This window comes from Trematomus bernacchii, unplaced genomic scaffold (assembly GCF_902827165.1).
Source record: "Trematomus bernacchii unplaced genomic scaffold, fTreBer1.1, whole genome shotgun sequence".
NCBI lineage: Eukaryota > Metazoa > Chordata > Actinopteri > Perciformes > Nototheniidae > Trematomus > Trematomus bernacchii.
In genome coordinates, this window is record NW_022987313.1 from 13817034 (window position 1) to 13835122 (window position 18089).

An 18089-nucleotide genomic window follows, 5' to 3' on the forward strand; every position below is an offset into this window, starting at 1 on the left:
AGGAGCACAAACGTTTTAGCAGAACTCATACTAATATTGAATTGAATTATTACTACTGAAAGGTCAATGACTAACCAGCTAACCTCTTTATACTATACTTAATATTTATGTCAACAATTTAAATGCAGCTGAAAACATATGTATTCAATTTGGCTTATAATGAAAGCAGATAGTACGGTAAGTTTATGTTTAGGGTTTCTTTTTTGTTTTTGTTCTGTTATAACGCCTTGTGCGGAATGCTTTGGCAATACTATGTTTACAATGTGGTCACCAATAAAGCCCCTTTGTATTGTATTGTATTGTATTGTATTGTATTGTATAGTACTACTTTTGACATGTAGCCTCTGTTCTTGTACTGTTGATAGTTACATTCCACCACTTAGCTGTCCAGTGTAATACTGGGAAAGGTTATGTGTAATTAAAGTTTTAATGGTTATTATAAAATGTCTGTAGAGATTACTGCTGCTTTGAGACCTCCCTCTTCCTTCACTTCCCCCAAATGCCTCCTATTCCCCACGCCTTGTGGGCAGTGTGTCCAGCATCATATAAATAGACTGCAGTAAGCTGTGGAAGTAGAGACAGAGGTGCATCCAGATCATAGATTTATAGATAGATTTATACATCGACTGTATAAATCAAGATCCAGACCAGAGGCGAAGGGAACACAACTGTGTGCAGGCAACATGACCTCGTTAACCTGGAGACTGCTTTGTTTCATCTGCCTCCTGGCGCCTGGAACTGTGGGAACTTCCACACAGTTTGGGTCACGCAGCCGGCAGATCCACTCAATAAGTCCTTCAATCCCACGAGTATCCTCGCAGGTCTCTCCAAGACTCCATCAGCGCTTTGGAGAGATCAAATCTATTGAACCGAGATTTGAAGAAGATCCGACTGCTGAAAGTTTCCTAGAGCTCCAGCAGCCGGGTGCTCAGTCAGCACGAGGGTCCCAGCAGCAGCAGGGGGCCCGGGCCGGGGCCAACAGCTACCTGCAGGAGAGACAGGGAGCAGACAATGGAGGTGGGTTGGTGCTATAGATGTTATGTTTTATCCTGCTGTGCATGCGTGCTATACCCTCACATTTGCTCACCATGCATTTGTCATGTTTTGGACAAATGTGTTCAAATTTGGTGTGAAACCTTTAAACAAACTGACAATGCAGCTACATATTATTTAGCACATTTAAAATGCTGTTATGGACTTATAAATAGTGGATTTCTATTAGTCTGTAAGCTCAAATAACTAGTAATCCTTGAATAACCAAGTGGTTTGTTAAACAACAGTTCCTTTTCTAACCATATCAATACAAATAATAAAAAATGCATTACTATCACTTTAACTAAGTTGACATTTTTTCATTTATGCTTGAAAGATATACCAACAATAAATCATTCCATTTCAATTAACAAATGAATAAAGATCAATAGCGACATCAGATACTTTAATGAAGATTTCCTTGTCGTGCCTTCTTATGCCATCATTTATATCTCCCTTTGCTGAGCACTTGCGAGACTATCAGTTAGTATTACATTTTGATGGAATTTTTAAGAGGACAGTATTTCAAATTGACATATTAGGTGATAAGATATTCTAGTATGTTTCTTTGGTTTTCTAAAACTATTAACTAGTATGCTGCCTTCAAATGAGGTTTCAAGTTCGTAAATAGTAATTTTCTGAAAGAAATGGCAGAAGTTCACTTTTTGGAGCATAATAAATTAATTGTAATTTGAATCATATTTTTTTTCTTCATCATTTGTTTGTATGTTTTAGGAAAATGTTGATTTTACCAACAACCTCATATTTTTCCTCTAACCCGATGTCCTTGCATTTTCTGCATGACGCTACTCATGGCTAGCTTGCTAAATTGTAAGCCTTGGTGGCTTACGTTATTTTGTCGCTGGAAAATAAATGTTCCATTCTCGCAAATTAGGAGTTTTAGCACTGTATCTTCAATGCACATACGTTGGAAAATACACGCTTTGACATTTAAAAGCATTTGTTTTCTTTCTTTTTGCAGCAACAAGATCCAACTGCAAAAATCGTCCTATAGACCTGGTCTTCATTATAGACAGCTCCCGCAGTGTACGCCCTTCTGAGTTTGAAAAGGCCAAGGAGTTCCTGCAACACATGGTGGAGAGCATGGCGATCGGCTCAGATGCCACACGAGTCGGCGTTGTCAATTATGCCAGCACGGTGAAGATCGAGTTTCTTCTGAAGACGTATTTTTCGAAGCCAGCCATGAAGCAGGCACTGGCACAAGTCGAGCCTCTCGCTTCAGGCACCATGACAGGATTGGCCATCAAGACTGCCATGGAGAAAGCTTTCACTGTGGAAGCAGGAGCCCGAACTGGCTCCGCGAACATCGCCAAAGTAGCCATTATCGTGACGGATGGGAGGCCCCAGGATAAGGTGGAGGAAATATCAGCCGCAGCTCGGGCATCTGGGATTGAGATCTATGCAGTGGGAGTAGACAGAGCCGATATGATGTCCCTGCGCCTCATGGCTAGCCAGCCACACGATGACCATGTCTTCTACGTGGAGACCTATGGTGTCATTGAGAAGCTCACTTTAAAATTTAGGGAAACCTTGTGTGGTAAGGATGATAATGATGGGAGTGCGGATATTCCAGTAGATGACCTAATTGATGATTATGGACTAGGTGGCAGGAAAGACGGTAAAGGAAACAAGGGTATGTCAGATCCGTTCTTTAAATTTCACCTGTGATTATATGGGCAGCACCATAGAGGGAATCTCCATTCTAAAGTCAATGGCCTTCTTCTTTAGTCTTACAAACAAGGGCAGTAACCAGGGATTTACCGCCGCTTGTTGTGTTTGGGTTTACAACAAAAGGTTGTTCACTAACAAATGTTGATTATAAGTGTGCAGGCAACATTTAACATGTCCTATTAGTCATGTACTAACTGACTTAAAGAAGAAGACACATCTCTGAGCACTGGTTGATCGGCCAATTCAGAGAAAATTCTACAAACTTGAACACTTTTAAAATGGTTGAAACCTGATATGATGCTGCCTATACTTCACATGGAGCGCGGCTGCTATTTGCACTGCATCTTGTGCCTTATGCCATTTGCCCTGCGTAGTTTCCTGAAGGCATGCTAAGCTACCACAGGTCCACAATTAGGGCTTTTGCTAAATGTGACAGAAAATTAACGGCCACTCATCCTGCAAGGCAGAAACTAAGTTAGCTTGCGCTACATTTTACTTTGAATGTATTTGAATGGACACATTCATATTTGAGTACATTTCTCAGTCAACCTAAGTTTTCACATTATTTTATCTTTAAATATGCTAATCAAAAAAAGAAGATTAAATATTGTTTAAACGAATAGTTTGACATTTTAGGAAAATACTTTTTATGCAGGGAATATTGATACCACTCATAAATGTAACAGTTCAACATGAGTATCCGGTTAACCTAGCTTAGCATAAACGTTGAGTGACACATTTTGGACTAGACAAAGAACAGTGATAACATTATTACAAGGACAAAAAAAATGTCAGTCTGCTTCTTTTAACTTATGTCTGTCAGCAAATATTCAGAATATGTTAGCAATGGGACAATATAGTTGTTTTTGAAGCACTCCGGATACCGTAGTATTGATTAAGCAAAAGAGGCATAACGCATTGGCCGAAATGCAAACTCTTTACCCATCAGCTATTGTCTGATGATGATTTAACTTAAAGTTAGCTTAAAATTAGCTTGTATACTGGCTACTTGTGAAACAATCCATTCTAGACTTTGTCTCTCAACCCCTACAGCTGAAACACGCAGCTCAAGTAAACATAGAAACATCCACAATTTTAGCCCTAGCAATAGCCATATTTACAGTCCAACAGCTCTTTCATCAATTTCCCAACCCACTAGCTAGCATATAGCTACACCTGTGTGTACACCTGCTACACATAACTTTTGGTACCACCCAAACTAGCAAGGTAACGGCTAAGGTTACCTGCTACAGTATGCATGCAAACTTCTCCTTCAACCTGTGGAGTAAGTTCAGCCACCCTATGTGTTTCACTGTGACCAACTTCTGTGCATCCACAAAAGAGACGTCACTACCAAAGACATGCAATGATAACGACATATTGCATCAACTAGATTTTGTGTTTGCATGGTCTGAAATGCATGCAAATAAAGATGGTCAGGTGTCTAAAAGTCTAAAGCCAGTAAAACATTGTGGAATTGACACATGACAACGTTTCTTCATTTCTTCACAAATAACAGGATTTTACAACAACAAATTCATATATTATAGGCCTACTTGTATTTTGGAGCACAGAGATCAAGCAAGCTAATCTGCATCTAGCTATGTAGATAACAACATGTGGATTAATACATACTAACAAATGACTAACAGAGATATAAAGCAAAATGATTGATTTCACCATAAGCCAATCAGACATTGGAGTGTTTTTTTTCAGGTTTGGATGCATGTGCTCAGGGAAACAATTGCCAACATCTGTGTGTCAACAATGACAACTCGTACAACTGCAAGTGTCGCGAGGGCTACGTCTTGAACCCGGACAAGAAAACATGCGCACGTAAGAATCTTTATCTCTGTCTTAATGTTTCAGTGTCACAAAATCTCATTGTGTTTTTGCTCTATTTAAAAAAGAAAATGGTAAAATGCTGATATGAGAACTTTGACAGAACCTTGGAATTCCGAGTTATAAGCTTTGTAGCTCCTTTTGGATTGATTACAGTTATTACAGAACTTTTTGCTGTGAACACACTCACTAGAGGTACATACTCTAAAAGTTAATAACGACAAGTAGATCCTCTTCTCTTCCCAGTCAGAGGGACTGAATATCACAGTTTAGTAGGTTAGCTCCACCAACTTTAGGTGTTTTAAACCTGGAATTAGGCTTGCTGCCAAGGTATGCACTTTAGAGCCAAAAATAATCAAAATAAGCTGTCAGCAGTTGTATAAACCTCATGGCTGGAAAGTTGACAACTCAGCTTCCATTCCACAGCCACCAACTCTTTCTGACATTAACAATGAACATTACAGACTTAAGGATCTTATGGAGGACATAGAAAACCTTGAAAACTCGTCAAAAATGTGGTGGTCAAACCAAAGCGAAAGACAATTTAAAGGGGGATGAGACATGTTTGAAATCGAACTGACTCATGGTACCTCATGTAGTAAGACTTAGTTGTTTAGATTTGGAATAGTCTCTTTTTAGGTTTAGATACATGTGCCCAAGGACATGACTGCAGCAATGATCCTTCATAGCTTTGCAACTGTCGTAGGGAAGATGTGTTGAATGCAGAATAGAAAACATGCTTACGTTAGAAGCTGAATATCTTTCATGCATCTGTTGTTTGTTCCGATGACTGAAAGTAGCTGGTGAGGCATATGGTACACTGGGAACCACTTAGCTTGACTAAACAGGGAGAAACTTTAGTTTATGTAAACTGTAACAATTATAACTACGAAGCAAAGGCTCTACAATAGCTTTCCTACATAAGGGTTTTGTGTCAGACGTGGGAGTTTTTCTTTTCAGATATGGATTCATGTTCCCAAAGACATGACTGCGAACAAATTTGTGTCAGCACTGATGATTCCTACATCTGCAAATGTGAAATGGGATATATTTTGAATGCAGACCAGAAAACATGTTCACGTAAGCACCTTTTAGTTGATTTGGAATATCACATTGACGCATTAATTGGTTATTAATGGTAATTTTTTTCCCTGCATAGAAACATAATTTAACTATGGTTGTTGAGGTACTTTGTACAGACAAACTTGTGATTAATATCACAATTTCTGCTTAGCATTTTCTCATTAAGTTGTTGAGCGCCACCTGAATACCTAAGAGACTTGGGAGACTGATTGATGTAGAAAGAGGAGTGGAGCGTGTAACCACATAGTGGAAGAAACAATTGTCAGACTGAGGTACCAACAGTACTGGCTTTCCTGGAATGATATCATGATTTTTCAGTTATGAGCCATGTGCAAATGGACATGATTGCCAGCACATTTGTGAAAACAATGATGAATCGTACATCTGCAAATGTCAAGTGGGATACAAGTTAAATGCAGAACAAAAAACATGCTCACGTAAGAACTTGGCGCTTATGATATGCATGTCTTAGTGCACTTAGAAGAGAACTTGAACAATTGTTTTAATTTGCTTGGTAATTAATAATTGGTTTAAGGCAGGAAAAGGTTCAAAGCATTTGGCGACACCATTGTATTGTGTTTCTATTAATGCTGGCTTTTCCTGATAGCATAACCGTTAGCTCCGGAAGTTTCTTTTCAGGTTTCGATACATGTGACCAGGGACATGACTGCCAGCATACTTGTGAGACAAATGGTGATTCCTACATTTGCAAGTGTCACAAGGGATATTTGTTGAATGCAGACCAAAAAACTTGCTCACGTAAGAACCTCATTCTTACCAAATAATGTTATCACATGTCAGGGGGCAGTGTCTTGGATCTACCTTGATGTAGGTGAAACATGCTTGAAGTGTTGGTGTGTCTCTCCAAGTTTGATTTGGACAGAAACTTAAAGTTGAAGCACTGTGCTGTAGACAAATGTACATGAGATATTGTAGATTGTTTCAAATGACAAGGAAGTAAAGTTTGAATACTTGACTTGAGAAACTGATGCACCCCAAACTGTAAATCGATTGGTGCCACTTTAAAAGCCCCACTATGTACTTGTAGGTGGCTATAATTTAATGAAGTAATTTACAACTTTGAGTGTCTCTTTTCAGGTTTAGATACTTGTACCCAAGGACATGACTGCCAACATATTTGCATTAACAATGGTTCATCGTACATCTGCAAATGTCAAGGGGGATACGTGTTGAATGCAGATCAGAAAACATGCTCACGTAAGAACTTGTGATTTTTGACTTGATATGCATGTCCTTGACCACGCGTGGTCGACTACAACCTTTTTGTTATTATTGTATATGCTTTAGATTAAATGCAGAAAAGGCATAAATCTTTTGGCCATGGACTTGATAGATATCTGTTTTAAATGTTGGCCAATTGTAAGCTTTACCAAGGAGGTTTGCTGTTGATGTTAGCTGTGTAGGTGTCTCTTTTCAGGTTCTGATGCATGTACCCAGGGACATGAGTGCCAACATATTTGTTTGAAAAATGGCGATTCTTACTATTGCATGTGTCATGAGGGATATGTGTTGAACGCAGACCAGAACACCTGCTCACGTAAGAACTTGAATTTTAATTTTAAACTGTCTTTGACATGACTTGCATAATAGTAAATATGCTCGTGTAGAAAGCGGACCTTGAGATATGTATGACTTAATTCAGTAACTATGGATTATTACACATTGCATAAATGTAAATCCTTATAAAATCAGAATAATCCAGAGAAAAACCCAGTGGAACCTTTTTAAAACCTGTTGATCCATCTAAGACACCACAGCAGACAGTGTGAGACTTTGTAAGCTATGTTTGTTAGCTGTTAGCTTTCTTCTCAGGTTCGAATACATGTGCCCAGGGACATGACTGCCAGCATATTTGTGTCAAAAATGGTGATTCTCACCTTTGCACATGTCATGATGGATATGTTTTGAATGGGGACCAGAAAACGTGCTCACGTAAGAACTTGAATTTAACTTTAACATTTGAAATGCATGTTGTGGTGCTTTGATTCAATTTCCCCTTATAATCCATTATTTAGGTGCATGACTAAATATAGCAGAAGCCATTGTCTGTAGGGTTAAAATGTAGTATATGCTAATGGTGTTTGCCAGAAACAACCACCATTGCTAACCAGTGAAAGAGTTAGGGTTAGGGTTAGGGTTGAATTTCAAGTGCTTGCTCACGTACAATGTGTCATGTTCCCTTCAAAGTTCTTCTTAGTACATTACAATATTTTATTCATTTGGGTTATTGGCTTTTAGCAGCAAGAGCCAATGAAGCACAGATCAGGTCTAGGGAGATCATCAATTGAAACCATCTTTAGACATAAAGGGTCAACTGTCAAAGCCCTTCTTGAATGATTATCTGAGCTGTCATATCACATGTATGCGATATGTCTCTTTTCAGGTTCTGATCCATGTGCTAATGGTCATGATTGCCAGCACTTATGTGTAAACAGTGATAAGTCATATATCTGCATGTGTCGGGTGGGATATGTCTTGAATCCAGACAAGAAAACATGCTCACGTAAGAAACCCAGACTTAAGTTTTAAGAGTTGATGGACTGTCTTAGAGTTTATTATTCTGACCCATCCTAGATTCCATTGCTTTCTAATGGCTCCTTGATTCATGTAAATTGAGCCCATTAAGATGTCTAAGTGTTTCATTTTAGGTTCAGACACATGTGCCCAGGGACATGACTGCCAACATATTTGTGTCAGCACTGATGACTCGTTTGTCTGCGAGTGTCGAATGGGATATGTGTTGAATGCAGACCAAAAAACTTGCTCACGTAAGAACCTCATTCTTACCAAATAATGTTATCACATGTCAGGGGGCAGTGTCTTGGATCTACCTTGATGTAGGTGAAACATGCTTGAAGTGTTGGTGTGTCTCTCCAAGTTTGATTTGGACAGAAACTTAAAGTTGAAGCACTGTGCTGTAGACAAATGTTCATGAGATATTGTAGATTGTTTCAAATGACAAGGAAGTAAAGTTTGAATACTTTTTGAATGGGCAGAAAGTTTGGAGACTTGAGAAACTGATGCACCCCAAACTGTAAATCAATTGGTGCCACTTTAAAAGCCCCACTATGTACTTGTAGGTGGCTATAATTTAATGAAGTCATTTACAACTTTGAGTGTCTCTTTTCAGGTTTAGATACTTGTACCCAAGGACATGACTGCCAACATATTTGCATTAACAATGGTTCATCGTACATCTGCAAATGTCAAGGGGGATACGTGTTGAATGCAGATCAGAAAACATGCTCACGTAAGAACTTGTGATTTTTGACTTGATATGCATGTCCTTGACCACGCGTGGTCGACTACAACCTTTTTGTTATTATTGTATATGCTTTAGATTAAATGCAGAAAAGGCATACATCTTTTGGCCATGGACTTGATAGATATCTGTTTTAAATGTTGGCCAATTGTAAGCTTTACCAAGGAGGTTTGCTGTTGATGTTAGCTGTGTAGGTGTCTCTTTTCAGGTTCTGATGCATGTACCCAGGGACATGAGTGCCAACATATTTGTTTGAAAAATGGCGATTCTTACTATTGCATGTGTCATGAGGGATATGTGTTGAACGCAGACCAGAACACCTGCTCACGTAAGAACTTGAATTTTAATTTTAAACTGTCTTTGACATGACTTGCATAATAGTAAATATGCTCGTGTAGAAAGCGGACCTTGAGATATGTATGACTTAATTCAGTAACTATGGATTATTACACATTGCATAAATGTAAATCCTTATAAAATCAGAATAATCCAGAGAAAAACCCAGTGGAACCTTTTTAAAACCTGTTGATCCATCTAAGACACCACAGCAGACAGTGTGAGACTTTGTAAGCTATGTTTGTTAGCTGTTAGCTTTCTTCTCAGGTTCGAATACATGTGCCCAGGGACATGACTGCCAGCATATTTGTGTCAAAAATGGTGATTCTCACCTTTGCACATGTCATGATGGATATGTTTTGAATGGGGACCAGAAAACGTGCTCACGTAAGAACTTGAATTTAACTTTAACATTTGAAATGCATGTTGTGGTGCTTTGTTTCAATTTCCCCTTATAATCCATTATTTAGGTGCATGACTAAATATAGCAGAAGCCATTGTCTGTAGGGTTAAAATGTAGTATATGCTAATGGTGTTTGCCAGAAACAACCACCATTGCTAACCAGTGAAAGAGTTAGGGTTAGGGTTAGGGTTGAATTTCAAGTGCTTGCTCACGTACAATGTGTCATGTTCCCTTCAAAGTTCTTCTTAGTACATTACAATATTTTATTCATTTGGGTTATTGGCTTTTAGCAGCAAGAGCTAATGAAGCACAGATCAGGTCTAGGGAGATCATCAATTGAAACCATCTTTAGACATAAAGGGTCAACTGTCAAAGCCCTTCTTGAATGATTATCTGAGCTGTCATATCACATGTATGCAATATGTCTCTTTTCAGGTTCTGATCCATGTGCTAATGGTCATGATTGCCAGCACTTATGTGTAAACAGTGATAAGTCATATATCTGCATGTGTCGGGTGGGATATGTCTTGAATCCAGACAAGAAAACATGCTCACGTAAGAAACCCAGACTTAAGTTTTAAGAGTTGATGGACTGTCTTAGAGTTTATTATTCTGACCCATCCTAGATTCCATTGCTTTCTAATGGCTCCTTGATTCATGTAAATTGAGCCCATTAAGATGTCTAAGTGTTTCATTTTAGGTTCAGACACATGTGCCCAGGGACATGACTGCCAACATATTTGTGTCAGCACTGATGACTCGTTTGTCTGCGAGTGTCGAATGGGATATGTGTTGAATGCAGACCAAAAAACTTGCTCACGTAAGAACCTCATTCTTACCAAATAATGTTATCACATGTCAGGGGGCAGTGTCTTGGATCTACCTTGATGTAGGTGAAACATGCTTGAAGTGTTGGTGTGTCTCTCCAAGTTTGATTTGGACAGAAACTTAAAGTTGAAGCACTGTGCTGTAGACAAATGTTCATGAGATATTGTAGATTGTTTCAAATGACAAGGAAGTAAAGTTTGAATACTTTTTGAATGGGCAGAAAGTTTGGAGACTTGAGAAACTGATGCACCCCAAACTGTAAATCAATTGGTGCCACTTTAAAAGCCCCACTATGTACTTGTAGGTGGCTATAATTTAATGAAGTCATTTACAACTTTGAGTGTCTCTTTTCAGGTTTAGATACTTGTACCCAAGGACATGACTGCCAACATATTTGCATTAACAATGGTTCATCGTACATCTGCAAATGTCAAGGGGGATACGTGTTGAATGCAGATCAGAAAACATGCTCACGTAAGAACTTGTGATTTTTGACTTGATATGCATGTCCTTGACCACGCGTGGTCGACTACAACCTTTTTGTTATTATTGTATATGCTTTAGATTAAATGCAGAAAAGGCATACATCTTTTGGCCATGGACTTGATAGATATCTGTTTTAAATGTTGGCCAATTGTAAGCTTTACCAAGGAGGTTTGCTGTTGATGTTAGCTGTGTAGGTGTCTCTTTTCAGGTTCTGATGCATGTACCCAGGGACATGAGTGCCAACATATTTGTTTGAAAAATGGCGATTCTTACTATTGCATGTGTCATGAGGGATATGTGTTGAACGCAGACCAGAACACCTGCTCACGTAAGAACTTGAATTTTAATTTTAAACTGTCTTTGACATGACTTGCATAATAGTAAATATGCTCGTGTAGAAAGCGGACCTTGAGATATGTATGACTTAATTCAGTAACTATGGATTATTACACATTGCATAAATGTAAATCCTTATAAAATCAGAATAATCCAGAGAAAAACCCAGTGGAACCTTTTTAAAACCTGTTGATCCATCTAAGACACCACAGCAGACAGTGTGAGACTTTGTAAGCTATGTTTGTTAGCTGTTAGCTTTCTTCTCAGGTTCGAATACATGTGCCCAGGGACATGACTGCCAGCATATTTGTGTCAAAAATGGTGATTCTCACCTTTGCACATGTCATGATGGATATGTTTTGAATGGGGACCAGAAAACGTGCTCACGTAAGAACTTGAATTTAACTTTAACATTTGAAATGCATGTTGTGGTGCTTTGTTTCAATTTCCCCTTATAATCCATTATTTAGGTGCATGACTAAATATAGCAGAAGCCATTGTCTGTAGGGTTAAAATGTAGTATATGCTAATGGTGTTTGCCAGAAACAACCACCATTGCTAACCAGTGAAAGAGTTAGGGTTAGGGTTAGGGTTGAATTTCAAGTGCTTGCTCACGTACAATGTGTCATGTTCCCTTCAAAGTTCTTCTTAGTACATTACAATATTTTATTCATTTGGGTTATTGGCTTTTAGCAGCAAGAGCTAATGAAGCACAGATCAGGTCTAGGGAGATCATCAATTGAAACCATCTTTAGACATAAAGGGTCAACTGTCAAAGCCCTTCTTGAATGATTATCTGAGCTGTCATATCACATGTATGCAATATGTCTCTTTTCAGGTTCTGATCCATGTGCTAATGGTCATGATTGCCAGCACTTATGTGTAAACAGTGATAAGTCATATATCTGCATGTGTCGGGTGGGATATGTCTTGAATCCAGACAAGAAAACATGCTCACGTAAGAAACCCAGACTTAAGTTTTAAGAGTTGGACTGTCTTAGAGTTTATTATTCTGACCCATCCTAGATTCCATTGCTTTCTAATGGCTCCTTGATTCATGTAAATTGAGCCCATTAAGATGTCTAAGTGTTTCATTTTAGGTTCAGACACATGTGCCCAGGGACATGACTGCCAACATATTTGTGTCAGCACTGATGACTCGTTTGTCTGCAAGTGTCGAATGGGATATGTGTTGAATGCAGACCAAAAAACTTGCTCACGTAAGAACCTCATTCTTACCAAATAATGTTATCACATGTCAGGGGGCAGTGTCTTGGATCTACCTTGATGTAGGTGAAACATGCTTGAAGTGTTGGTGTGTCTCTCCAAGTTTGATTTGGACAGAAACTTAAAGTTGAAGCACTGTGCTGTAGACAAATGTTCATGAGATATTGTAGATTGTTTCAAATGACAAGGAAGTAAAGTTTGAATACTTTTTGAATGGGCAGAAAGTTTGGAGACTTGAGAAACTGATGCACCCCAAACTGTAAATCGATTGGTGCCACTTTAAAAGCCCCACTATGTACTTGTAGGTGGCTATAATTTAATGAAGTCATTTACAACTTTGAGTGTCTCTTTTCAGGTTTAGATACTTGTACCCAAGGACATGACTGCCAACATATTTGCATTAACAATGGTTCATCGTACATCTGCAAATGTCAAGGGGGATACGTGTTGAATGCAGATCAGAAAACATGCTCACGTAAGAACTTGTGATTTTTGACTTGATATGCATGTCCTTGACCACGCGTGGTCGACTACAACCTTTTTGTTATTATTGTATATGCTTTAGATTAAATGCAGAAAAGGCATACATCTTTTGGCCATGGACTTGATAGATATCTGTTTTTAAATGTTGGCCAATTGTAAGCTTTACCAAGGAGGTTTGCTGTTGATGTTAGCTGTGTAGGTGTCTCTTTTCAGGTTCTGATGCATGTACCCAGGGACATGAGTGCCAACATATTTGTTTGAAAAATGGCGATTCTTACTATTGCATGTGTCATGAGGGATATGTGTTGGACGCAGACCAGAACACCTGCTCACGTAAGAACTTGAATTTTAATCTTAAACTGTCTTTGACATGACTTGCATAATAGTAAATATGCTCGTGTAGAAAGAGGACCTTGAGATATGTATGACTTAATTCAGTAACTATGGATTATTACACATTGCATAAATGTAAATCCTTATAAAGTCAGAATAATCCAGAGAAAAACCCAGTGGAACCTTTTTAAAACCTGTTGATCCATCTAAGACACCACAGCAGACAGTGTAAGACTTTGTAAGCTATGTTTGTTAGCTGTTAGCTTTCTTCTCAGGTTCGAATACATGTGCCCAGGGACATGACTGCCAGCATATTTGTGTCAAAAATGGTGATTCTCACCTTTGCACATGTCATGATGGATATGTTTTGAATGGGGACCAGAAAACGTGCTCACGTAAGAACTTGAATTTAACTTTAACATTTGAAATACATGTTGTGGTGCTTTGATTCAATTTCCCCTTATAATCCATTATTTAGGTGCATGACTAAATATAGCAGAAGCCATTGTCTGTAGGGTTAAAATGTAGTATATGCTCATGGTGTTTGCCAGAAACAACTACCATTGCTAACCAGTGAAAGAGTTAGGGTTAGGGTTAGGGTTGAATTTCAAGTGCTTGCTCACGTACAATGTGTCATGTTCCCTTCAAAGTTCATCTTAGTACATCGCAATATTTTATTCATTTGGGTTATTGGCTTTTAGCAGCAAGAGCTAATGAAGCACAGATCAGGTCTAGGGAGATCATCAATTGAAACCATCTTTAGACATAAAGGGTCAACTGTCAAAGCCCTTCTTGAATGATTATCTGAGCTGTCATATCACATGTATGCGATATGTCTCTTTTCAGGTTCTGATCCATGTGCTAATGGTCATGATTGCCAGCACTTATGTGTAAACAGTGATAAGTCATATATCTGCATGTGTCGGGTGGGATATGTCTTGAATACAGACAAGAAAACATGCTCACGTAAGAAACCCAGACTTAAGTTTTAAGAGTTGATGGACTGTCTTAGAGTTTATTATTCTGACCCATCCTGGATTCCATTGCTTTCTAATGGCTCCTTGATTCATGTAAATTGAGCCCATTAAGATGTCTAAGTGTTTCATTTTAGGTTCAGACACATGTGCCCAGGGACATGACTGCCAACATATTTGTGTCAGCACTGATGACTCGTTTGTCTGCAAGTGTCGAATGGGATATGTGTTGAACGCAGATCAGAAAACATGCTCACGTAAGAACTCTGACCTTTATAAATGACATGATGTTTTTGCCACAGTGTGTTAGATTTCCCTAGAATGTTGTTTTCTACTTTGTACATGGTCAGACACATTTCATATCACCTCTTGTAAGTGTTGATACTTAAAGGGCAGTTAGCTCATTGGGAACAAACTCTTCCCATCGTGGAATTCTAAAGTCAAGACCTTCTTGACTAATGTTCAGCTAAGTAAGATGTGGAAGTGTTTCTTTTCAGGATCAGATACATGTTCCCAGGGACATGATTGCCAACAGATTTGTGTCAACAGTGATGACTCATATATCTGCAAATGTCATGTGGATTATGTATTGAATGCAGACCAGAAAACATGCTCACGTAAGCACCTGATTTCTTTCAATATGCTTATTTGTCTGTGGTGTGATCCAGCATCTCAAATAATCCACACAACGCCTTGAAGCTTCAAAAACAAGGTTCATCAGAGCTGTTGTGGCAGTTTTCAATTCTTGTAGAATAACATTTGGAGTGATGAAACCCTCTTTAATGGTCACACATGCAGAGCACACAGCACACACAGTGAAATGTGTTCTCTGCTTTTAACCCATCCTAGTACCAGGAGTCTAGTACTAGGAGCAGTGGGCAGCAATTGTACAGCGCCCGGGGAGCAATGGGGGTGGGGGGGTTGTCCGGTGCCTTGCTCAAGTGCACCACGGCTGTTTGTTTGCAGTTTTAAGGTTAGCTTTTAAAACCCTGAGATATTGAGACTGGGAATGTTGTAAATTATTGGTCACATGGCTGATGCATCCATTTCTTTTGAAGGGAACTGTGACCAAATGATCTTCAAACAGCTAAGTGATTGTTATTGCTGTCATAAAACTGAGGTGTGAGCTTCTCTTTTCAGGTTCATCTTCGGATGCATGTCCCCAGGGACACAATTGCCAGCACATTTGTGCCAAAAATGGGAACTCTTACATCTGCAAGTGTCGGGTTGGGTACATCTTGAACATGGATCAGAAAACATGCTCACGTAAGAAACGTTTTCATTTTCCCTAAACATTGGTCCAATACCTCAAGATGATTGACATTATTCCATAGTAGCTCTAAAGTCTGTTTCTGCACGACACCATGAACTACCTTGAATAGGAATGTCTCTTTCCAGGTTCAGATGCATGTGCTCAGGGGCATGACTGCCAGCAGATCTGCATCAACAATGGTTCCTCTTACAACTGCAAGTGTGAAGTGGGATACGTATTGAATTCTGACCAGAAAACATGCTCACGTAAGAACCTGGATTCACTGTTGAACATACATAATGCTGTCTGTGTATTTAAACCATTCAACAGATTTCCCATTACTTGGATTAGATCTATTTTGAATAATGTTTCACCCACCTGTCTATTGCCTTGTAAGCTGTCTTGTGTAGCTAGTGTTGAGCTTGGCATGAGAACATTTGCCAATATGGCACCAATACGCCATAAAGTTTGGCGTACCTGGACATAGTTTGGAGTCCCCAGTGTCAACAGCTTGCTGTGGGCTCCTTGAAATCGGTATAAAACCTGAAGGCTTTATTAAAGATGGGTTGGACCATGTGCTTGACTTGACAAGAGCCACCCTGAACTATGCAAGACAATTTAAGGTGAGAGGGTGAGGTTGGAGTCATTTCTTTTTCAACTGCTATACATCCAAAATTGATTTATTTGATATTATGTCATATTTCAACCAGAATTTGCCCTCCTAAAAGGTCTATAGGCTTGACTATTTTCCCGCTAAGGGTATTACTGAAATTGGCCTATCCTTTTGCGGATGCTAGTCTGTGAACACGGACATTTTCTACTTTGGTCTTCACTTGAAAAACATCTACCAATAATGAACAGACCTGGTTAGAGAAATTAGAGGGAAGAAGCAGTCCAATCAGACATTTCTTAAAGTGGTACAACAAACAGCCCTGAGGTGTGGTTATACATTTCACATGTTGGGGAGGTGAACACTGGTGTCTAGCAATTTTTGCATCCATGTTCACATTAAGGGTTTAGCTTGTATGGCCATAAGTCTCTAAACCTGTAAACAAACTTACAAAAATCGCTGACTAATTTGTGAATGCAGACCCGATACAAGTAAGTCCTTTACAAGCTCTTACCAATCGTCTATGCTCACACATGTACATTTCACTGCACAGCTTGAGGTAGGAAATTGGTCAAGCCTATAGCACTAATAGGGGGCTTTATATGTTTTATTATATTGCATGAACTTGGGTTTAAATAGTTTTTATACATCTTGTGTCTGTCTTTTTACATTCTTTAGCTATGGAGACGTCTGCAGTTGACTGCAACTAAAGCCACTGTCCAACGATAAGCACTACTTCTACTGATCCAGTCATTAACAACACAGTTAATAAGACATAAGTGTGCTGTGCTCTTGATTTAAGGAATGAGAGACTGAAAAACAGTTGTAATTTATTTGCATATTGTCTGTTGTGATTTTCTTTTACGTCTTATATGTGTGAGTATATACTTTAAATTATTATTAACATGTTTCCTCTTTAACCCTATGCACTCCCAGGTTGTGATTATCTAGATTGAATCGATTTTTTCTTTAAATAATCTCACGCACAAAAGCAAATTCACAAAAGTAAAAACCTTGTTGTTCTAGAGCTCTGGAGTATACCAAAGAAACTACACTGAACATTGTGAAACACCACTCGCATGCTTTGACCTTCTCCATATTGTTTTCTCATGCTTTCAGAGGAAATGAGAGGTGAGATAACTCAAGATGCCTGCATGTGTGAAGCTCAGATTTTGTTCCAGAAAAAAGTGCAGTCCACCATTCAGGAGCTGAGCAGAAAACATATCCTTTTGCATGAAAGGCTTTGAAGAATCACATTTTTGAAATTGTGAATATTATGTGAAAGAAAATGCTTTGTGCCTCTTGAAATGTTAGACATTTGCACTAGCTTGAGTTGCTGGCTGCTACAGTCGTTTTGTCTTATTGATACGTTTATTAATGAGTATACATGAGATTTTAATCTATGGTTTAAGTTTTCCAGATTTCAAGTACACTTTTCAATTATATTTCCTTGACAGCCTGTCCACTTGATGAACTTTCAGACAAAGTGACCCTGATTGAGGGCGAGCAGCAGTATTGAGAACAGCGGTGAAGACATGTTCAAGACAATGAATCCAATCATTTTTAACCTGCAGAAATCATCTGTAACCCTTAAAAAATGTCTTAAGATGCATTATATTATACACATTTATTTTGCATTCACAATGCTGTCTGGTTCTACTTCTGTAAAGTATGTTATAACTGGTGTAAATGTTTAAATATCCGTGTATATTTTTGAGAAAGCTACAATTCCTCATGGCAGTGTAAGCCAGTGAGTTGAGACTTAAACCAAGATATTTAGGGAAGTAATAGTTTAAAGTTTCCTTTCATTATGAATAGTAGGATGGTGTTTTTTGTTGAAATGTTTAGTGTGGTGTATCAACTCCTCTGAGAACATTTATTGGTAGAAC

General features: G+C 38.7%; 1 protein-coding gene across 1 annotated transcript; it reads left to right on the forward strand.

Moving 5' to 3' along the window:
• Positions 1-683: 683 nt before the first annotated feature.
• Positions 684-17719, forward strand: LOC117477477 (matrilin-3-like). The gene is made up of 8 exons (XM_034124154.1): positions 684-1017; positions 2015-2590; positions 4441-4560; positions 12422-12541; positions 15479-15604; positions 15737-15856; positions 17320-17421; positions 17667-17719. Exons 1-8 carry the CDS (start codon positions 684-686, stop codon positions 17717-17719), a joined length of 1551 nt encoding a protein of 516 aa, XP_033980045.1.
• The last annotated feature ends 370 nt before the right edge of the window (positions 17720-18089 follow it).

Excerpts from the sequence above, each read along its gene's own strand:
- LOC117477477 (XM_034124154.1), top strand. The coding sequence starts at position 684 with ATGACCTCGTTAACCTGGAGACTGCTTTGTTTCATCTGCCTCCTGGCG. Across the intron at positions 1,018-2,014 it reads ACAGGGAGCAGACAATGGAG|CAACAAGATCCAACTGCAAA; the intron begins GTGGGTTGGTGC and ends TTCTTTTTGCAG. Across the intron at positions 2,591-4,440 it reads ATTTAGGGAAACCTTGTGTG|GTTTGGATGCATGTGCTCAG; the intron begins GTAAGGATGATA and ends GTTTTTTTTCAG.